At 40.2% G+C, this 24,157-nt stretch overlaps 1 protein-coding gene and 1 long non-coding RNA gene across 2 annotated transcripts in view; one reads left to right on the top strand and one right to left on the bottom strand.

Moving 5' to 3' along the window:
• Nucleotides 1-24,157, top strand: part of LOC132979843 (uncharacterized) — a 700,158-nt gene that overhangs the window by 573,811 nt on the left and 102,190 nt on the right. The window lies entirely within an intron of this gene.
• On the bottom strand, nucleotides 2,854-19,331 carry mpzl3 (myelin protein zero-like 3). The gene is made up of 6 exons (XM_061045672.1): nucleotides 18,928-19,331; nucleotides 14,588-14,754; nucleotides 8,568-8,781; nucleotides 5,453-5,609; nucleotides 4,107-4,176; nucleotides 2,854-3,743 (listed from the first exon to the last, which is right to left on the bottom strand). Exons 1-6 carry the CDS (start codon nucleotides 18,995-18,997, stop codon nucleotides 3,663-3,665), a joined length of 759 nt encoding a protein of 252 aa, XP_060901655.1. The 5' UTR covers nucleotides 18,998-19,331; the 3' UTR covers nucleotides 2,854-3,662.

Raw genomic sequence — 24,157 nt, forward strand, 5'->3', positions numbered from 1 at the left:
GACATGGGTATGTATGTCTTTTTTTTCATTTTTTCGACATAGGAATGTATGTTGTTTTTTGCGACATGGGTATGTATGTTGGTTTTTTCGACATAGGTATGTATGTCTTTTTTTTCGACATACTGTAGGTATGTATGTCTTTTTTTCGACATAGGTATGTGTGTCGATTTTTTCATTTTTTTCGACATAGGAATGTATGTTGTTTTTTTCATTTTTCGATATAGGTATGTGTGTCGTTTTTTTCATTTTTTCGACATAGGAATGTATGTTGTTTTTTGCGACATGGGTATGTATGTTGGTTTTTTTGACATAGGTATGTATGTTGTTTTTTTTCATTTTTCGACATAGGTATGTATGTTGTTTTTTTCATTTTTCGACATAGGTATGTATGTTGTTTTTTTCATTTTTCGACATAGGAATGTATGTTGTTTTTTTCATTTTTCGATATAGGTATGTGTGTCGTTTTTTTCATTTTTCGACATGGGTATGTATGTTGTTTTTTTCATTTTTCAACATGGGTATGTATGTTGTTTTTTTCATTTTTCGACATGGGTATGTATGTTTTTTTTTTCATTTTTTCGACATAGGAATGTATGTTGTTTTTTGCGACATGGGTATGTATGTTGGTTTTTTCGACATAGGTATGTATGTTGTTTTTTTTTCATTTTTCGACATAGGTATGTATGTTGTTTTTTTCATTTTTCGACATAGGAATGTATGTTTTTTTTTTTTCATTTTTCGACGTAGGAATGTATGTTGTTTTTTTTCATTTTTCGACATAGGAATGTATGTTGTTTTTTTTAATTTTTCGACATAGGAATGTATGTTGTTTTTTTTTCATTTTTCAACAAAGGTATGTATGTTGTTTTTTTCATTTTTCGACATAGGTATGTATGTTGTTTTTTTCATTTTTCGACATAGGAATGTATGTTGTTTTTTTCGACATGGGTATTTATGTCTTTTTTCGACATAGGTATGTATGTTTTTTTTTTTCTTTTTTTCAAGATAGGAATGTATGTTGTTTTTTCGACATAGGCATGTATGTTATTTTTTTTATTTTTTTCAAGATAGGAATGTATGTTGTTTTTTCGACATAGGCATGTATGTTTTTTTTTTCATTTTTTCAAGATAGGAATGTATGTTGTTTTTTCGACATGGTATGTTTTTTTGACATACTGTAGGTATGTATGTCTTTTTTTTGACATGGGTATATATGTTGTTGTTTTTTGTTTTTTTTAGACATAGGTATGCATGTTGTTTTTGTAGACATAGGTATGTATGTCTTTTTTTCGACATGGGTATATATGTTGTTGTTTTTTGTTTTTTTTAGACATAGGTATGCATGTTGTTTTTGTAGACATAGGTATGTATGTCTTTTTTTCGACATAGATATGTATGTTGTTTTTTTCGACATAGGTATGTATGTTGTTTTTTTCGACATAGGTATGTATGTTGTTTTTTTCGACATAGGTATGTATGGCGTTATTTCGATTTTTTTTGCAATAATGTTGTCACACAAAAACCTCTGTTTAGTCCCACAAACTTTTAAAACCTTGTGTCCAGCTTACAGCCTTCTGTTCTCTCTCTTCTCAGTATGACCTGAAGTGATGACCTGGAGGAAATGAAAGGGCTTCAACCAAAAGTAAATGGTCCAGGTGTCCACTCGGCACCGCATGACACAGCTGCACCAGGACATCACACAGACGTTACCTCCATGAAGACACAAGTCAGGAGTCAGCAGAAAGACAAATTACTACGACATCACTTGTTGCACTTATTACTGGAAGTGAATTTTCAAGTTGGTGGGATGCAAGTTGGGAGTTTTGTCACTTAAAAGATTTGTACAAACATCACACAACAGATAAAAAGAAACAGAGAAGATCCCCACACCAAGGAGCTCCTGTTTAAAGGATTGAATAATAAATATTTTAATCCGGAGCTCCTTGCTGTGCCCATCTTCCTCTCTTCTGTTTACCTTTTTTGGATCCAGCACCCTCTTAGATATGTGTGTGCTTTTTTTTATTTTTCATATAATAACTCAACAACCAAAATCATTTAAGTGATGCAAAATACAGAACTTCAACAAGGGGAGGATGGCTCCTCCTCTCCTCTTTGCTACACACTAGTAGAAATGACATAGTTTTCTCAACAATAATTAAGGTTTAATGCAGACTTTCGACAAAGAAAAGTCTATACTGGAATTGTTAATCTGTATATCTTAATTCATATTGGTTCACCCTTAATGATATATGTTGGGACTAAATATTCTGAACAACCCCGTCATTGGCAACAATTTTCCACAAGAGTCCAGCTGCATGTTTTCTTTTCAACAATCAATTTTTTTTCCCTCTTCTGTCTGACATGAGTAAGCTGTTGCCATGGCAGTTCAGATGAAGCAGGAATGATAATTGTTTCACGATAGCAGTGTGTGAATTATTAAAAGTGGACGACATGAATGAGCTGAATGAGAAACAGAAAAGAAACGAGACAGAATGAGGACTTGTCGTTTGCCGCCTTTCATTGTCTGTTTATTTTTTATTAAGTCCTTTGACAACTCTCCGGTCCCACGACTGCGGAGACGACACAGATGCTGCCTCAAACTGTGAGTGAACCCCCCAGACCCCTCCAGCGTGCCCTCAGAGTTTAAAAAAAAAAAGGAAAAGCCAACAATATTCATGAAGAGCGCAAACACAGAGATGGCAGAGGATAGGAAACTGTGGCTGTGTGCAATCAGCTTTACCAACAATTTGTCTCCGTTAAATGAACAAAACATCTTTTCATTAATATCTGGAAGCATCTCTTTAAAAAGTCATGATCAACCCCTCACAAAGCCACATGAACATAACAAAACCCTGCAGCCAAAACCAAAACTTTTATTTCAAATTACAAAAAAGAAACACATCCATCAACGGCTGTATCAAAACGCAAATGTCCCCAAAATATGCAAGGTAATAATGTGACACACATGCTTACTTCTGATATTGAAATAACGACATAATACAGTAATGTACAGACACTGAAACATGTAGAAAATATATAAAATATCTTGCATAAATAGTTCTTAGTTGTCACAGTTAATGTCCAAAATCATTAACGATTTTCTGTTCAAATATTAGAGAAATATTCAAACAAAGACATCAACCAAAAAGTCATACAGCCGCTCATGTGACACACGCAATAAATTAGACACAAACATATTCCTTCACAATAAGACAGTGACGCAAATAAATCATCCAGACATAAATATATACAGGTAGTGCTCCTCTGTGTGTTTGCATATTCAGGGTGAAACTAAATATAACCGTGTGCTTTTCCTGTACACACAGAATAAACAGATCATTTCTCATAACGGTCTGCAGTGTGGGGGTTAGACCTCGACTTTGCGCACTGCGATGAGAAAACAGTGGACTGACTATTAGGAAGACTTAGGACATTTTATGAGCTTGAACACAAAAAGTAAATCAATTTATTGACATATTTTGAAGTATAAATACAAAATGTGAGATGCATATTTCAGACACATGCACATTATTCCAAAGTGGTTGGTTGACTATGGGAATTGGTTGTGAATTCAGCATTCATAAACATTCAATGCCTCCCATATTTAGAGCACCATGTAGGTCTTGATGTTGCAGTTGCATCGTCCAACCAGCAGGGTTCCTCTAGCACTGAGACTCAGCGTAGCCTTCATCCACAGGGGGCCTCTTTGTGAGGTCGCTGTAACCGTTTTCATCCTCTGAGTCCTGGACAGACCAGAAAAACCTGACAGTCAGAAGATGCTCCACACATACACACACACACAGACATACACACACAGACATACAGACACACACACAGACACACACACACAGACATACACACACAGACATACAGACATACACACACAGACACACAGACACACAGACATACACATACACACAGACATACTCAAATAGATCCAGACACAAAACAACTTCCTTGGACAAATCAATATTTTATAAAACCTCAAGTCCTGCTTTCAGCCAAAGCGTGCGTGTACAATTAAATGTGAAACAGATCCAGCAGACATGTCTCATTTAGTTATTCATGGATTGGATAGTCTGGTGTAATAATGTTCTGTACTGTACCATGAGATATAGGTAACAACAGCTGGTCTTCTTTGCTTTGCCCGCTGGTGGGTGGATGCCGTACTCCTCCCTGGTGGAAACAGAGCGGGCAGTTTAGAGAGTTAGTCTTGACAATAATGAAACTCACTGTTAACCTGAATAGACTCAGAACGAAGGCTCATGAAGTAAAAAAAATAAATTTGAATGATTTAAAAGGTTTCTGAAAAGAAATGAACAGATCAGGTGTATGTATTTAAGAAATGTTCAATGAATGTACGTTTATCATTTTACAGGTATTTATGTTATTGGTTTTTTTTCAAGATAATACTTGTGGGGATAAGACTTGTGTAAATCAGTGTACTTCTAGTGATGAAAAACACAACAGAAAAGTACTTGGTCTTTTTCAATTCTGTGATTTTTTTAAATTTTCTAAATCATTTTTTTTCGACATTGGTATAAAAAGCCATACATAAATGAATGCAATTATGTTTTTTTTTTCTTTTAAAAGCCATTATTGGCCAGTATAACAACACTGACTATACAAATAAACTATATGCAAAATAATGAATGAATAATATAAACTTAAATTGAATAAACCTTGTTATATAGGCACATATGGGTGATAAAATTAGCCGATACCAATAGTCACATGATATGCTAATATCAGCCAGCCTATTAATCAGTAGGGCTCTAATATTTACACAAATCTGTAAAATATGTTCTGTTTAAAAAAGATTTGACTTCCATCTGCATTCAATAGAGTAAAGTCATTGTTGTTTTGGAAATCGCAGCTAAAGAACAAAAAGTTTAAAGTGAGCAAAGAGATTTTGAGCACGTTTTGCTGCGTAATTAAAAGAGTGGAAGAATGTCTGAAATAAACAAGAAGAAATGACATAAATAATGCAGCCACAGTGTGCTCTAAACAAACTATGATGAACGGACTGTTGTGAATAATTAAAAGACTAAATTAATGGGCCTGAACTGGAGCTGGAGCTCATTTGATATTTCCGTCCATGTACTTTATGAAAGCCGTTAAACATGTATACCAGAGGGCCGCTGGCTTGTTCTACATCAGTCACGAGCACAAATACCAGCTCCAATGTGACTCACACCACAGGGAGCCGTGCTGCAACACTATAAACCAGCCTGTAGATCTGCTCAGTACTCGTTTATGTGCTGGGCTCCGTACTGAAAAGATAACATTGCACCTTTTTACAACAAGCAAACCAAACCTTTAACTCTAAATTTGTATTTAACCTCCCTCAGATTAAAAATGAAAAAGTTTATTTATAACCATCAGAGCCTGCGGTGACTATCATTACCCCCAGGAGACCCACAGCAGTGATTGGTTGAATAAATCTACTCACCCCTCCGTGACCTCTATGGGCGACCTGTAGCCCTTTGATTGGTTATGCTGTTTCTTGGGGCAGAGCATCCGCCCAATCAGAATGAGGGTGATGACGGCCGAGGGGAGGAGGATGAAAGCCAGCAGGACAGCAACATCGGAGAAGCGAATGCTGGGCGCTGTGAGAAAGGAGGATGTGAGGTCATTAGACACATATTACCAGGCGGTTTATGACCGCACACTCAGATGATGTCATGGCGCTCGTAAAAAAAAACTGAGGTAGTGCACGCTGTAATACGTTTTATAGCTGTTCACATAATGGCATCCCAGCTATTAATATGAAAAAAAATCAGTAAGTACTTTTTTTTTTTGCCGTATCTTCAAGATAATATCAGTTTCATGCAAAGTTTTTACAATATGTATAATTATACAAAATCAAATCTGAAATAAAACCTGGATTTTCCTTGTGCACCTGAGAATTTTACCTAAGAAATCAAATAAATCGATTGGAAGAACGAGAAAAAATTACATAAGTCTGTTACATGGGCCTTGATTGGTTCGTTGGCTTTCATTATGCTTAAGAGAGAAGGTATGATAAACATCGTGTTTGTCGGAAGAACAGAGAAGAAGCAGCTTTTCCTTTAAAGAGCCCATATTATGCCCTTTTTGGGGTTGATATATTTAATCTATGTACCTACTAAAGTATGTTCACAATAGCTAAAGTTTTAAAAAAGTGTCTGTTTTCATGAACTGCCGCTCCATGCACCGGCTCGCTTCTGACTCTCTCTCTAAGGCTCTGAAGTGCCCATGTTCAGAGTCCCCTAGTGTGCCAAGTCTGATCTGATTTCAGCACGGTTCTCGGAAATGTCCTGCCCATTTTACCATATTGGGAATGCAGCCACTGGCTCCGTCCGTGGGGAGCAAAAACATTAGCACCTTAGCACTACTGTGCTACCGCAGGCTACGGCATATCGTGGGCTACAGAAGTTAATGGGCGTGCAACATGAGCTGCAGGGCTTGCCACAACGAGCCAATGGACTTAGATCAGTGATCTCACACTGACAATGACGTCGGACTGACACATTTTTTTTCGAGGGGGGCTAGAACTGAGCGTTACATGCAGCTAATGCTACAGCTAACAGGAGGACGTAGGAGAAGTTGCGTTTCCGCAGACTTTGAATTTTTGCAAACAGATGTGCCTAAACATGCACAGGACACTTGGAAAACACACTAAAGAGCATATAAAACCAGAAAAAACATAATATGGGACCTTTAAGCAAATATTATTGTTGATCAGCAGAGTAGGAGCCAGATTAAATTTAAATTTATGTGCATCATCGGTTGCATTTTATTTGTTTTTTTATGTGCGCCCTCCGCAGGTGGTGAGGTGCAAGTCTGTGAGTTTGTTTGGGGAGCGCTGCTGGGAGGAAGACGGGTCACAGCGCATACCGTCATTGACCACAGGCTCAGAAGACCATTCATGTTAAACATACAATTTGTAAAATTTTTATAGAACGTTTACATTAAAATATCTAAATGAATTAATAAACAGTCTAAACCTGTTATATTTTTTTTGTTAAGTACTCACATTACCTCAAATATTTCCAACAGTTTTCAAAGACAGAGAAATCCTTCATTTTATAGCTGTAACGGGACGTGTCTTGTCGAAGCAGCCGCCATGACAGACACGACATGTTTATCGTTGCCGTGGAAACAACGGATGGTACGTCAAAGACCGCTACATTCATATATACTCGGCTACATTAGCTCGTCTGTAAACATATTCTCTTCCTCAGGTCAGTTTCGCCCGGCCGTCTTGACTATGGACGAGCTAGTCGGAGTTTGTTTTCACCAGGGGGGAGTAGCAGAGAGAACTCCCATGATTCCCCTTCAGCCTATCCGTCATCTTATGTTATTGTTTTGATTGAGAATTTACATACTGTGCTTTTAGGGGTAGCTATTTCCATGATATGTTTTAGGTCATTCGAGCCAATACATATATTTTTTTGGTAAGATTTATTTGCATTAAAAAAATACCAGAAAATTTAAACATTACTGTCACTGGATTTATTTTTTTAGATGAAGTCTGCGTGTGTGATGAGCTATTCCAACTCTTTCCCCATGTGACAACAACAAGATGATATTTGAGGGGTTAAAGGACAAACCTACATTCAAGAGTTTTTGTTACTTCAAGCAGCTTCAGACTGTTTTTTTCAGGATTGTTTGGATATATTCCCACGGTCTCTGTCCGTTATTTTGCATAAATAGAGCTGGGTGTTTTATGTCTATCATGTATGTTTGATGCACTGCTCAGAAAATTTTCAAATAAAATGATTAAAACAAGAATGAAAATCATCCACTGTCTATGAAATAAAAACCAGCCAATGTCCATCTGTACTCAGAATGTGTGACACTTGTATTTATCTGTCCATACTTCTCTTAGAACAGAAACACAAAAGTTTTGGATTTTCATGAAACCTCACAAGGTTAAATCTGACGTCAAGCTGTCAGGACTTTTCTAAAAGATGAATGTTAGTGCTCAGAAATCAATGAGCAGCTTCTGACTCACACATTTTCCCATCTACAGTAAAGATGCTTAAATACGGAAAGTGGCCGCTGCCTGGTAAAGTGTCTTTTTTTGTCTTTGATGGTGGCTACCGAGCCAAACTGTGACATCATCAGCAAAGAGTCTGGAGAGCTGGAGACTGGGTCAGACATCCCGCTTCTCCAGTGCTGCTGCCACCAGCTCCGTAATCAGATAAAGACGGTATCCTTATATGTCAAAAACTATTGATGAAGCAGCTTAAGAATCTCTGTCATCATTTGTCTTATATTTGTCGAATAATGATTTGCTTTGAAGGCAAAATAAATAAATTAAAATTAACCGTTTCAGGCAGAGGCTGAAATGAGGGATTTGACTGACGCCAATATCAGATAAATAAGGAGGATTTTGAGCGACACATCTCCCAACGCTACTCAAAAGGTGTCCTAGACTGACATCATTAATGGTGAAAGTGAGGATAATAGATCTCCTTTAAATACGTTTTACTTGCTTCTTCAATGGAAGATATTTAATAGAGTACCACGTGATTAGATAAAGATATGATAAAGAAATTTGATGATGTAAACCATCTTACCCTTTGGTGTGACACTGAGGACAGTGTGTGAATTCGGCGAGCCGTGGACGTCCGGAGGGTTCCTGACTGAGCATGTGTACGTCCCGTTGTCTTTCAACGTGGCGTTGATCAGAGAGATGGAGGCTTCCCCACGTGCCGGGCTTCCCTGCCATTTGATACGACCCATAAACTGACCCTCGAGCGGAGGGAACGACCGTGAGGAGAAGTGGAAAAACTGGAGGGAGACAAGGAAAGAGAAAGCTGTTATCCATTCAGAATATCAAACGGAAACGTAAAAAGGAGCACGTTAAGGGTCTGAAGCCTCCGACAGAATGTTTGATTTTTGAAATCTTGTAAGTTTATTGGAAGCCACACTGTGCAACAAGGATCTCAACGAGTCAAAACAGCACAATTAGCATCATTAGCATCGTCAGAGTTGCAAATCCCTTCCACATTTTGTCCTTCTTGGTGCCGTCATGATAACTTCTGGAAAACAAGTCATACAAACAAGACTTCTGTTGCTACATCTCCACAAGGTTTTGAACTTTGTTGCAATCCCTCAACTTTCTTTTTGGGTGAATCAATTTTATTCAAATTTAGCGCCTTTCGACAGCTCTGTCACCTCTGTGGTCATCCTGATCAGAGTGTCATTTCATGCTGCTTTTCTATTGGTTGGATAGTTGACATAGATTGTAGAAGCTTTCACATTGGGAGATGATCGTACCAAATTTCAGACATTGTCAGATATTTGACGCAGGCTATCTTGGGTCACAAGACCGTGAGATTGGTCATCTTTGATCCTCTCTCTCAGTGTGACGTCCAGGACCGTCGTTCTGGAGCCACGGCCACAGACAGTGACTCGTTTGATCATCTCCATGATTCGTCTGTTACAGCCCAAAATGTTACAGTCTGAACCCGGCATAACCAGGAAAAGCAACACGTGAAACCGTAACTGAATGGCAGATTTCCTATTCAAACAGCGAATAAAAAGACAAGTCACTTCTAAATCTAGCAGATCATTTTGTGAGAAGAGTCTGAAACAACAGGTGGTGGGACAGATGGTGGTGGGACGAGTTCTTTTGGCAATATTGTCAGAGGCAGAGTAAGAGGGCTCTCTGTTCAGACTATCTGAAGATAGATCTCATCGAGCACCAGGAAAAGAAATCCACACTCCAGCTCGATGAGAAAATGTGAACTACAGGTGTCTGAAAAACTCTTTTTTTAAATCGTTTAGTTTAAGACTTACAACAGAAGTTTGTTCAATAACAGCTTCCTTCCTCCCACTCTCCAAAAACATGACATCCAGAGGACAAGTTTGTTGTGTGTGTAGGAGGAGAAATTTTAAGTTTATGTTTTACGTAGCAGTGTAAACTATGAGTGTAGAGTTTTTGTTTTAATACATTTCATGACACTCTGCTTAGTCATCATCTGTGACTTGGAAATTGGAGAAATGGAGGCATATCGGAGGATTACATTACAAAAAAACAAATAGACCGATAGGTGTACTACCATTTGTACAATGTATTGAACCCCTTCTTTGGTTTTGACTTTCGATTAATCTTAAAGCTACGGTAAACTTCCGTTTGTGTTGATTTTGGCGCCCCCTGTGGACAAAGTTGTACATTTAAATCTCTTTGTCGATCTTGTCCTCTACATCAGAAGTAGTTTCTTTCTGACAGAAAATATCATCCTTTCTTTTAAGAGTCAAACATGTCAGTCATCAGAAATCTTAGTGTTGTGGAAAATGTAAATGAAGGTAATCAAACCTTTAGAAACTAAACCGGCAGCAGCAGTTACAAGAGTAAAAAAAATGACAATACAGAAATGATCACTCTTCTTCTTGATGGTCATGTTTGCCTTTAGAGGTCATATGAAGACATCACTATTAACCCAGTCTGTTTCATAACCAGTTAAAAACTCTTTACAGGAGCTTTGAATTAATGAAAGAAATGTGACAGAAGCCCTTTTCAGACTGCAAAAGCGCCGTAACTAAGCTCCGCCTTCGTCACGTCTTTGTACATTCATATTGATTCTGCAATGGCGTGATGTTGGAGTCCCAGTCTGTGAAGTCATATTGTGTTTTGGTGTTGTGGAAGCACGGCACAGTGGGAGCTCCACATAGACACACAGTCAGACGTGCACACACACACACACACACACACCCCTGAAACTGCCTCTCCTCTGTTACTACCTCCAAAGAGGTGGGATCACTCCGTCCGCCCATTACTCCTGATTCAGACATTCAGATTGAAGGCGACATGTCAAATATCGTGGCTTGAAACGTCAGTCTGAATAGAGCTAGAGAACAAAGAGAACAAGCATATTTTCTAGATTTAAAAGGATCCAACTTGTATCTAGATCTGAAAAAAAAACTCGCACATGAAATAAGAAAAAAATCAGAAAAAGGCAAAGTTACCAGCGAGCTCTTTCATGACTCTTCCAATCGACATCATGTTCAGAGCTGCTCGAGTCGGATAAGGAACATTAAGACATCAAGAGGCTTTCAGATGAGTCGTTAGATAAGATCAGAGCTGCTTGGCCTTTATCTGCAGCCTCAGAGCAGTGCAGAAGAGAGATATTGATTTCTGCTAAAAAACATCATGGATGTTTTTGATATAAGGCTTTTGATGCAGCGTTCATATAAGACCTGAAGGACCAAACACGCTGATGACATGACAACAGCTCCTGAAGTCAAAAAGAGGACAGCTTCACACCTTGTGATGAAGGATCTAGAATGTTTGTCCAAATTCAGAACCATTGGTAGCACAAGGTAAACCAGTTTTATTCAGGGCATTTCACTATGACTATCTATTGGTGTCTACAGATTATCAGATAAACACCTCTGTTACTCCTCGCGTGCAATGAGTAACGCACGGATAAGGAATGGCGGTGTGACGTCAATATGCCCCTGATCTGCCTCCGGAGGTAGAAACAGAGGCGTAATGGAGGATGACTGTAGCATTGGAGACGTCAGGACAGAACAAGCAGCAGCGGTTTTGAAAAATGAAGCCAATGCAGAAGTGCAAAATCCTGCAGTTTGTGGAGTGTACACTTGAGGCTGGCTGCAGGAACCTGCCTCAGCTCCAGGTCTGTAGTTAGGTTGACTGAAAGTTAGGGTGAGACAGGATTTCCATCATGGCGGCTGCTGCCGATGACCCTCCGGAGCCCCCTGCAGGAACAGATGGCTGACGTCACTCAGGCTTCATCCGTTGATATTTACAGTGTACAGAATAGAGAAGTTCCTGCTGTGTTATCACACAACATGCCTCTAGTGCTTCCATAGTGCCTTTTCAATTCACATAATTATTGGTAAACCAATAATTATCCATTAATGATGCAATGTGTGGGTACAATGGCAAGACTTTGTTAAGGCCCTGTTGCGGGACCGCAACCTGTACAGGGCTCAAGTAACAATATACAGAGCTTGTGATATGACTTTATGTTAAGAGTCCAACAGTTTTAAATAATTCAAGACACAAACGAAGCAGAGCGAGTAATTCAGGGTTCAGTGTCTTGCCCAAGGTGGCTGTCGGAGCTGGGGATCAAACCCTGACCTTCCAAACGAGAGGTAATTCATCACTTTGTACGGGTCAAAATGTTCCCTCACTTCCCTGAAAGGTGGACAGAAATACTAAACATGTCTGCCTTGAGTCAAGAGAGTATACTTACTTTCTAGGTTTACACACTACAAAATGTCAACATGGGTAAATCTATGGCACAGAATCAGGTGCACAAACACAGACACCGATTCATTTTTATGGTTTAATGGTTTTATCAGCTGGATGTTTATGACACTGATTGTAGGCATGGCAGAGATAAAACAGGGTTATCGCTCTCTGCACTGTTATTCATCCAATTTGAGGACTCGACAGCCACTTGAAGTCAGTGACCACAGAAGAGTCTCCTGGGTCTGGAAACAAACCTTACAGCAAATGAACCCTTTAAACTTGTCGGGGGAAAAAAAGCTGCGACACAACAGAGAAGGATTGCTTTGAAATGTGGCCACATACTCCATAAATCTATTCGATCATTTGGACAAAAGCTTCCAGTGACTCGACAAACGTAAAAAAAAAAAAAAACAGTGCCCAGACCATCATAAAAAGATTTATTTTTAGCATTATTCAGCTAAATTCAATTGCCAAATCCTCTAATTACCATCAGCTCCCACCGATATTTGATTGAACATCCAGCTTCTCGTCTCCAATCTGCAAAATTAATTCTCATCAGGAGCGGGGGTAATTATGCAAGTCACTGAAGCACTGCAGCAATTCAGACTGACACTAAAGCTTTGGCTGCAAAATGATATTTTCTGATGGAGCTTTTCACATGCTTATTCATGGTCTTTCTCGCCGTGATATACGGCCGGGGACACACAGACCAACAAAGCAGCCAAAACGCTAATGAGAGTGGATGGAAAGTAAACGAAGGCTTAGAATTAAAAATTAGAAATTCAAGACTTAGTTCCATCTGTAGACCGAATCAGGAAAAGTGCCACACTTTATTTATCCGTTATAAAGAGAACAAAAAAGTTAGGCTGGGTTTAAAATATGTGCAGGCACTGGTGTGGCTTTGCTTCAGGTAGCATGTTGACACACCTTTCACAAATACCTGCCAAGCTTTGTGAGGTAATAACACGCTATATGCTGACTGAACCACACGTGCAAACTCTGTAACACCCTCCCAGGAAGTTCTCCTCTCCACCTCCTCCCACTACATACTTTAAAAAGTAGACAACTTAAGATGTTAATGACTAAACCAACAGCACTCCATATCAGCGGAGCCACAAAACATTAGCCTCCACTTAACTCTGAGTGCTCCTATAGGAAATGATGGCATATAGGGTTGCAGCTACCACACTATGGATTCCCCATGTCCAAATGCAATTACATAGAACCGCACTGGAGGGCTATCTTCAAACAAATGGTACAAATGGAACTGCTTAAATTATGCGGTGGACTTTTAGTGGATTGGTCACTGAAACTGGACCCGGAGCGTGCATGGTTAGAGGACTGAGTGCAGTTATGGGTCGAGAGAGACATCTGAATGCATTTTGAACAAGACCACCTAATCCACAACATAGGAAGGGGTTATTATGGTAACTGACCAGCTGGGGTTTCCTGGGGAGGTCACGGAAAGAGCTGTGCTGAAATGTGAGTGGGTAAAAAAAAAACTGGAAAATTCCTGAAGAGAGAGGCTGGTAAATAAAACTATCTGGTGTTATTAATGAGACTAACCTTCATGCTGCAGGTGCACATGTAGATATTTACGAGGTAAGCTACAATGCAAATAAGCCGACCACATATTCAAATAAGCAATGGAGGTCACATACTTCTAAATGTCAGCCTGACTGAGGCCCCGTGTCCACCTAGCGTTTTTTCCAGGCAGAAAAGCGCTGGCTGTGCGCTCGGTTGTGTTTGCATGAAGCGCTGAGAAGAAAAGTGCTGCACGTCCGTCCTGTCTCTATACTGTATTCACTCTTCCTGTAAAACGTTTCAAATGTCTTATGACGCATTTACCAATTTTTGTGACTAATTTAAAAGCTTTTTTGAAGCTAACTGTCCAATCAAATTCATCCCAGCGTTATGGTGCGCCTTTTCTATCTTGTGATTGTACCTCACAGCGGGAGACTATCACAGTCAGAAAAGAGGGAACTCCTTGGGCAAGGTATGACGTTAGAAGAATGATGGACATAGTGGAGGAGAAAGCTACAGAATCCGCTTTATGTCACTATAATGAGAATCTCGGCCTTTACTTCCATGATATGTGTTCTTCAACAGAATCACAAAATTGACAAAAACAACAATTATGTGCGCAGAGATCACAACAGTTGAGTGCATGCAGTCTGTGGCCGTGCACCAATCACAGGGAATAAACGTCCCCACCCCCTCCCACTCACTCGAGGTGAGTTCTCCGGCTGCGGTCTTACATCATCTCAAGTCAGAGTGATAAAGTTGGCTGTTTGGCTCACCCAGAAAACATCCAGCGTTTTGTGAAAGTGTGAAAGCAGCTCATTTCAACCTTTCTTATAAACGTCTACTCACTGTTTGTGGCGGCCCTCCACTCTGGGGCCTGTAAGACCAGTCCACGGTCATCTTACTGGTCGGCCTACTGGTTGAAGTGAAAGTGCAGGACAATGTGACGGTCTCCCCTCTGGATGCATGGAGCTCTGGGGGGGTCATCACTGAGATGGAGGAGACCGAGGAAGGAGCTGCAGGAGAAGTGGACAGAAGACACAGAGGACGGTGGTGAACAAATGGAAAGAATATAATATGAGGGGGTTTAAACGTTTAGAAGAAGGATGGGGAAAAGAAAGTGTGCTGTAGGCGAGGCAGAGAAAAAGGAGGTGCTGGTTATGAATGACATTTTAAACACATACTGTAAGCAGAAAAACAACCTGAAGCATCAATAAAAGCAGCCACCTTGTGTTTACACTAAAGTGCCAGCACAGCAGATTCCTTCAGGTATACACTGGAGTGAGAAGCATACTGATAGAAGTTTCTCACCAGCCTGTCTTGTTGTATTTGACAGGTCTGCTCCACATCTGTCTATCGGGGCGGGGAGGGGGGGGGGGGGGGTCTTTCCACTACATGTAAAGCTATGTGTCTGTAAATGCTCGCTCATTGTTATCCCTTTATTCAGACTGCCAAGGGAGGCCCGTCAGATCCCTGGGAGAGAGTCTGACTGTAGCCAAGAACACAAACTGAACACTGACAGCTTTTTTAAAGGAGACATATTAAGAAAAATCCACTTGTACAGTGTTTTTGAACATATATTTGGGTAACCTGAGTGTCTACTGACCCACAAAATGTGAAATAAACCCATCCAGTCCTTTGTTTGTGGTCTGCATAAGTCTTACAACACAGAGAAAAATGCTCTGTTTCAAATTTGCTCTCCTTATGATGTCACAGTGGGATTCTGGTCAAATAAAAATCCCTTCCCCTCCCCTCCTCTGGTATCTACACCCATGGACTCCAACCCCAGCCTAGAGCAAAACTTTTCTGCAGGTCCGCCATTTTTATTCTTGCTACAGAGGAGTGATGTCTACCGGGAAAACTCAGGGGGGGGGGTTCATTACATTTAAAGAGACACACACACCAAAACGGAGCTTTCTGAGAGAGCTGGTTTATACAGGGTCACAAACCTCCTCTGGTGCTTGATTCATGTTATATTTTGACCAAAGCACAGCACAGATGTTTCATTTAGACCACAGGGGACTGTAGTAAAAGGTAGAAAAGGGGGATAATATGTCCCCCGACAGCAGTTCCAGGACAAAATCCTCAATCGAATAACCAACACTCTATAAACACATATCTGTATTTTAATGCTGAATCTGGAAGCACAGGAAGTGATTTTATGGTTGTTCTGGTTTCTCTTTGAGGTCTGTGTGCAGCCTGAGCTGTATTGACTAAAGAGTTTGCACAGCTTGAATGGGCCTTTGGCTGAATGCAGGAAAACAGTATGTGGAGGGTAAAAGAGATGAAACACATTGGGTCAAAATACACTTCCCCCAACACATAGGATATATAATCAAACCTCGGTTTAGCTTTTAGTTCATCTCTATTAGTAAAGGAACTTTGGCCCCTAAAAGTTGAGATACCCTTACCTGAGGAAGAACAATATTTTTTCATAGCTTCAATATGTCTAGTTGGATGGTTGTATAAAAATGTTTTACTGCAAAATTCAGTTTTTTTTGGGTTGTTTGTTGCATCTTTTCAGTTTTTTGTCAAAAACAGAAAATAGTGAAAATGAGGGCTTCTCTGAAAGGGACAGCTCCTGCCTGATCACATGTTTCTCTGGAAATCAAGATCAGCATGTCACCGAATCTGGACTGGATGTAGGTAGTTATTTATTAAAGGTAAGAAAAGTTTTTATCGATACCATTTTCAATTTTTGAAATATACACTCTTGTATCACAATATCACACCTGTAGTTTAGGAGAATATTGAAAATTGAAACAAAAATTGAAATGGTATGTAGGATATCAAAGTCTGTCATTTTTTAAGTAAGGACACCAATCATCAAAATATGTCGTTTTTATCTTCTTCTATAGTCAGATATCTCCATGAGTAGATGTCCTCTCTTTGCTTATAGGCCCTCATGTTGCTCGTCAGACACAGAAAAGAAGGTCTGGACGCAAATCTCCTCGTTTCTTATCCAAATAGAAACTTTCTATACAGAAAAAAGACCAGAAAAAGTGACTTTAATGGCTTAACTGTTTTAAGATGATAACCAATCAGTCCAACGTTTACTAACAAACTGACAATGAGATGATTTCATCAATGGGTATTCTTAGTTATCCTAGCTATGTGATAACAGAAAGTTGTTTAACGTATGGTGACACAAGTAGATGAAGAACGATGGATCAATTTACCAACTCAACTGTGAAGTGCGCATGTCCAGTAGTCACATCGGAGGCCATGTCAGTGAAGCTACCTGAAAGTTACAACTTTTGTGTTGTTAGATGTAAAACAAAAACCACAAGTCTCATAAAGATGTTCAGACGACAGGCGGCGCTGTATCCATCACAGACACATCAGCATGACGCTCAAGGCAGATGCTCAATGACAGACTTTAAATGAGTGTAATTCCTGCTGTAAGCTTCACCTCGTCCAGACCGTCTTTAACGCTGAGGCCTCATAAAACGAAACCGTTAACGGCGAGGATGAGCCGCTGATGGTTTACTTTTTTCTATTTTAAATGTTTCTTTTTGGGGGACTTTTAATTTGCCTTCATTTTAGAGACAGGAGAGTGGAAAGTCAGAAATCGGGGAGAGGGGGCGCTGGTGGCACAGTGGTTAGTGGGCGTGCCCCATGTATGGAAACTGTGGTCTTCCAAGCAGACGGCCCAGGTTCAAATCTGACCTGTGGCTCCTTTCCTGCATGTCATTCCCCAATCTCTGTCTCCCTGATTTCCAACTCTATCCACTGTCTTTAGAATAAAGGCACAAAAAGCCTAAAAATAAATCCACCATAGTTCACTTTTTTGCAGCTCCACATGCAGCTTGCACAGTGAAGTGGTGTGTGAGTCTCAGGCAGCTCAACACGTTGTGCTTTTTTTAAATTAGAAGTTACAATCACGAGGCCTCTCATAGACAAACATTGTGCAAGCCAGAAGTGTAGAAACATGTCGCGCCACCTTTCCTCCTCCTACTCCATGTGTGTGTCACAGGCCTCCATTTCATCCAATTACTTGTTTTCTTTTTACAACGGATGAAACTAAAGGGGAGAAAAAAAAAACACCCAGTGGGTAAATAATCTGAAACAGAATCCCAAAAAAAATCACGATAAGGACAAAGTTTATCTTAAAGGAGTGACGGAGCTATCCTGCGATCAGGCCGATTCATCTGCAAAGACCTCGGGGCGAGCAAGTCGACAACATGAACAAAGATATCTGTACATAAAAGCAGAAATCACACAGAGGAGCCCTGAAAGCTGAACCTTTCCTGAACTTCAAGACATGATAGTGTCAATGTGGAAATTAGTGGCGGGGTCCAAATTGGCAGCTCATCATTGGTCGTGTTTCCACTTTATTATCGACAAGATGTCTGGATAAAAGTCAGACTGAAGACTATTTCATATCTGCACGGACCTCTCAGTGAGCTGTTGACTCGCCTATATTTGGACACTGTGCTCTAACTTAAAATAGTGTAAGGAAAACCATAATGATACTAATGTGCTCCAACGTTTCCATGCTGCCTGTGTGCCGAACCTAACCAGATAAAAGCACAGCAGGCATTCCAGTATGGGTCTCTCATTCCTATTTCCTCAAAAACAGGTCAAAAGCTTTAAGAGAAAAGCAAACATCATGGCCACAGTTCAGAGGAAAACACTTGGCAAACACACTGCTGTACACTGCACTTACAGGAGTCACAATCCCTCAAAGCCTGTCACTATTAAAGGCCTCTTTGTCGCCTATGCACTTTTTACCCATTTGATTTCCAACTTCGTTAAATCATGATTGAGGAGCATTTTGAATGGAAATGCACCTGAGGCTGAGTTACCTTTAACTTCTTTACCTTGTCTGTATTCTCATGGACATCTGTCCTTTCTTTGTCCTGTTTACTGCAGCTGAAATATGAACTGGTTTCGCTCCATGTTCCTCAAGCAGGGAGACAGTTTCAGTCTGAAAATAACAAGTGGCAGCCTTATACCACAGCTCATGTTTACAGAGCTGTTTCTGTGTTTCAGGAGGCTAGACCTGTCACCTGACACTTTTACATACGGAGAGTTTAATTACACGTACGTTCACTCGACAGGAAAGTGTATTTGATGCGTCACATTTCGACATTTAAAGATAAAAACGACCAGCAGACTACAACAACAACAGCCGCAGACGAGGCTCCTCTCTGTTGAAAGAGCAGCTCTGGGCCTGTTTTACTCACCCAAAAAGGAGACGGAACACAGCAGCAACACGACATCCAGAGCCGTATTCCTTTGGCACAGTCGACGCATTTTTAAGATGTGAAAGCGGGTTCACTCAAACCAAACAAATGAGGGTGAAAAAAAGGGTCCAAGTTGCGTCAAAGCCTTGGTACAGTTCCTTCCATAGTCTATGTTTTCATGACTCAGAGTCTCCGTGTCGGCTGCAGACTATCCTACCTGACAAACAGGTGTTTCAGGAAGTGGAGCTGTTGGGAACACTGGGAGTAAAACAACGCGTATTTTTTTTTTTTAACGTTATGGCTGAATTAAATTGCAGGAAGTGAAACACCCTGACGAAAGTATTTAAAAAGTAAGGATCTAAATTGTCCAGCTGCTCGTTGCAGTGAGCTGTGGCTAAATGATTAAACTGAAGGTATGCACCTCTCCCAAATTTCTACCAACTGAGTCACCTTTTTTTTGTTGTTTTTAAATTGTAGGCCTACTTCCCAAATAACAATATCAGCCTAGGCTATTATATCTAATTTTACTCAGGCTGTGTTCGGTTAACTTTCACGTTTTTGTTTGCAATCAATAAATCAATCTGTATTTGCATAACACCAGTCCTTAACAAATGTTACGGTGGCTGGGTGCGAAAAACATTTACAAAGCTTGAGGCTAATTCACATTTTGGAAAATACATTTTGAATTTATGAAACAAATTTACAGAAGCAAAACAGTTTTACACAGGACAAAATACATTTACATTATTAAGAAAAAAAACCCGATAGAATACACAACAACAAAGTCCATATAAAACCCAAACGCTGCCATAATAAAGCAGATGTAGAGAATACAAGTAATGTGAAGAATGTTGATTAGGTACATTTATTGATATGATCACGCAGATGTATCTGAAAATGTGTGTGATTGTAGGAGGACTTATAGAGATAGATACAACTTTCCCTCCAGCTGTCGTCACTCAATCTTTAATGACAGCTGGTGTGCATCAGATGTGCAATGTGAAAAAAACATGTATTTGAATGCAATCCATCCAGAGGGCTGCATCATTAAATCCCCAGATGACACAGCAACCCTGAGCTTAATGCACAGAGACAGCCGTCCTTCTCATTATCACTCTGAAGTATCTTTTTTTAAATCCTGTGGGAGAATCTGAAGTTTGCGCTATGCCCTAAAAGGCCAAATTTTGTCCTCATATCTTAGCACGTTACAGCACTGGTCCGGATATTTTCATGTTTTTTTTTTTTACCATGCAAAAACAGAAATGCTGCTTTTCTAACATGACTAAGTATAACTTCACAACTTTTCTCCAAGGTATTGATTAGATGCTGGTGGGGGGTTTGGGAAGGGGATAGTAACTTTGGAAAACCACTAGCCAGAGTTAGAAAAAAAGCTTAAAGGCAGGGTTGGTCATTTCCTCCAGATCCACTGTTTAAGATTTTGGTTGAAATTGAAGTGCATGTAAGTGAGGGGCGTGGCTTTTGAGGGAATACTATTTTTAAAATCATGCTAGTTGTTGAAAATGACCAACCCTGCCTTTAATGACTAGCCCTGAATTCAAGTACTGCTGAAGATAATGTATTAAGATAACATGAGTCATATGAGTTAATGATGAGTATCATGAGCATGAGACGTCCACACACATATTTTCAGTAGGTGTACAGCTGAAATACTTAATATATTCTCTTTGCACATCCCCATCCCCTCATATGACCCTGGAGGCCTGAGGCCCAGCATGTCCCTTATCTCCCCAGCCAGCCTCTCTTTAAAAGCAGGGACGCTCTAGTGGGACTCCCCTTCTATTTGGAGGCACATTACTCTACTATCCCTGTCCCCGATCTCCTGTCTCGACTGTCCTAATTGTCTCTAATGAGAGAAGGTATTTGTTTTTCTAGCCAACGCTCTGGTGTAATGTTTTATCTCTCCCCTTCATGTTGATACAGAGTCCTTCTGAAGTGTATTCATGTCTTTATTGGGCCTGGATAGTCAGTCCCTTCCTGACATCCATCTGCTCTGCCAGGAGCGTTTCCTCCACCGTGACAACAGAGCTGCTGGAGTCTCGTTGCGTAACCTCGTTTCATTTTTATGACACATCAGAGGATGTCGAATAAGAGCAGCATCCTTTATCACTCAGGGCCTCTCTCTACCAAGAGATCATTTGGAATTTTTACTAATCAGAGCAAATAATCCTGTTTTTTTTTCCTTAAAAAAGTAAAGAATTAACTAATTTAATTTAGAGTTGTTGAGTTTGAGGGAAATGGTTATTCCTCATAATTAAAATTACACCAGAATGTAAAAGCTGCCTTGACTATTGGCTCGTAAGGAAAGGAAAGGAAAGAAAAGGAAAGGAAAGGAAACTTTATTTTTGGGTGGAGGTAGATTTGGTTTGACAGTGAGTGAATCGTCCTCCTTTTAGAAACAAGCAACAGGACAGGACAAAACATGATAATGTGCAGAGATCAGTAAATAATAATAATAAATATACTAAAATTGTTATCTAAAGCTGCTGTGTTATGTCTTGTTCATCTCACTGATGACTACTGGGACAAAGCTGTACTTGTATTGTTTAGTTTTACAGGATGTTACTTTATACCTACGTCCAGATATAAGGAGCTGAAATTAATGCAATAAATATGAAATAATTTAAAGTGAACTCAAAGTTAAATTATTGCGTAAATGTCCCTTAATGTTCTACAGACGTACTCGTGTGAGAAATGGACAGAGCAGTGACATTCAGGTGTTGGTCCTGTTGACCCTTTTCCATAACGAAGAAACATTTAGTCATTACAATCATTTAGTTACATCTGACTTACTGTCTCACTGACTCATTTTCTTATTTTCATACTTCCTCTCTTCCTCATATACCTCCTTACTTACAAACAACTTTATTCCCATGCTTACTCACTTGCATAATGATATTTACTTACTTAGTTACTTACAAACGTACTAAATGATTCACTTTTTTATTAGCAAACTAATTTACCTTCTTAATTAAGTATTTATTTCCCACACTGGCTTTGCATACTTTAACACTTACACTTACATCATGCGTACTTACATGCATACTTGGGGGCGACTGTGGCTCAGTTTGTCGGTAGCCTCTCAAGGTCGGGGGTTCGATCCCCAGCTCCTGCAGCCACATGTCCAACGTGTCCTTTGGGAAGACACTTACCCCAAGTTGCTCCTGCTGCTTCTTCAGTGGCGTATGAATGTGTATGAATGTGATTAGTTACTTCTGATGGTCACTTTACACAGCAGCCTCTAACCTCAGTGTGTGAATGTGTAGGTGTGACATGTGGTGTGAAAGCGCTTTGAGAAAAGCATAATATAAGCTCAAGTCCATTTACCATACTCACTTGCAAATTTACTTTTTGACACATATCCAGCAAATTCTTCAAAGCGGGCACAGTCATGTACAGACAGCGTCTTTGCCTGTTGTGATTACCTGGCTGAAGTTGTAACCATCTCAGATTTCTTCTGCAAAAGGCCAAATTCAATACAGTTCTCATTGGATGCTTTTCTTCATACCAGATGAAGACGTCCAGATTCACAGAGAGCTGCGCAGCTCGTGCTTCCTTGAATCCACTCAAAAGTACAGCGTATGTGTACTGTATGTGTTAACAACATTATGTAACAGCTCCCACACTGGAGTAGGGGTATCGCTTTGTTTAGTTTAAATAGATGCTGAGTTCCAGGACTTGCTTTACTTTACGTGGGAGCATTCACAACTTTTCATATCCACAGTGTTGCATTGTGTTAATAACTATATCTGCTGTAGTTTGAGAGAGGCTCCTTATCTTTACTGGAGGATAATGTCTTGTGCCTCCTACCTGGGTACTCTCTCACACTCACACACACATCATGACATTGTGTGTGTGAATACAGGAGCTCTCTGTCTAACTACAGTAGTGTGATCTCAGTTTCAGCCTGAAATCTACCCCCCCTCCACTTTCCCCTTTTTACCGGTGACTCGACTCAACAAGAGGCCTGTTCTTCTGTTGTCAACACTAGAGACGACTAATAAAGGTGATTTAAATTGTTGTAACCATTATCCACCGGCCAAAAAACGTGAGAGTCTTTCGCTCTTTTCATCCATTTAAACGCGTTTCATGCACTGAATAGTTGTGAAAAGTTACCTGATACATTATAAACAACTCGATGTACATTAAAGGTTCAGTATGGGGAGAAAGTTTTCTCAGGGCTGCAACAAATCAGTCGGGCCAAACTCTACACTAAACACTCAGGCAAATAGAGCTGACTCTCCACCTTTGGGGCGAGCTGAGTAACTGTAGCATTGAGTGCATTTTGTCAGTGTGTGTGTGTGTGTGTGGGGGGGGGGGGGACAAGTAGAGAACTACTGCCATCACTATAAGTCACAGTGCGACATTCCCTCCTTCAGCTACATACCAATGAGGTGATTTGTTTTCTCTTACAGCGACCCGTCATGCCAATCCTCTCTCTACTGTGTGTGTGTGAACATAAGTAAGTGTGTGTGAAGGAATTTAGTGTCACCACGTACCTGTGCCAGGTACAGCCCATCCTAAGGTGTGGAATGCAGATGGAAAAAAAAGAGAGATCTGAAGCAACACAGAAACCAAGCAGAGAGAGAGACAGACGTCATTTCCTCTTCGGAAAAAAACGACAATCCTTTCTTTTTTTTTAAGTGTGACAGACACACTTAAGCCCATGCTTTGTGACAATAATCATGACTAACATGTTGTGTGAGTGAATGAGCATGTAGGTGCAGTGGTTAGAGCTGTTTCCTCACAGTGAGGAGGTTCCTGGTTTGAATCCCCGTCTGACAGGAGCCTCTCTGAGTGGCGTTTGCATGTTCTTCCTGTGCATGTGTGGGTTCCCTCCAGCTTCCTCCCACAGTCCAAAGACATGCTCGTTAGGTTAACTGGTGACTCTAAAATGACCTCTAATTGTGAGTGTGGCTGGTTGTCTGTCTCTGTGATTGACTGGCGACCAGAACAAGGTGTAACCCCGCCGCTCGACCAATGACAGCTGGGATCGGCTCCAGCCCCTTGCGACCCTGAACATGAAAAGCGGTATAGATAGTGGATGGAGAGTGAATGGCTAATAACATGAGTCCTATAGAAGGTTAAGATCCTGTAACTTGTATTCACCTGATGTGCCGTTATCCACACACAGCAGTTGAATAAAGATGAACGCACAAACATCTGTCTGGACTCAGGTGGAAAATTCTTTATTAACAGTAATTGTGTTTCT

The sequence above is a fragment of the Labrus mixtus genome, chromosome 9 (genome assembly GCF_963584025.1).
Source record: "Labrus mixtus chromosome 9, fLabMix1.1, whole genome shotgun sequence".
Taxonomy (NCBI): Eukaryota; Metazoa; Chordata; class Actinopteri; order Labriformes; family Labridae; genus Labrus; species Labrus mixtus.

Bases quoted from the DNA above. Each gene is read 5' to 3' on its own strand.
- mpzl3 (XM_061045672.1), bottom strand. From the start codon at position 18,997: ATGCGTCGACTGTGCCAAAGGAATACGGCTCTGGATGTCGTGTTGCTG. The intron at 14,755-18,927 runs GTGAGTAAAACA...CTTCTCCTGCAG, and splicing joins GTGTTCCGTCTCCTTTTTGG to CTCCTTCCTCGGTCTCCTCC. The intron at 8,782-14,587 runs GTGAGTAGACGT...GTCTCCCTCCAG, and splicing joins GTGGAGGGCCGCCACAAACA to TTTTTCCACTTCTCCTCACG.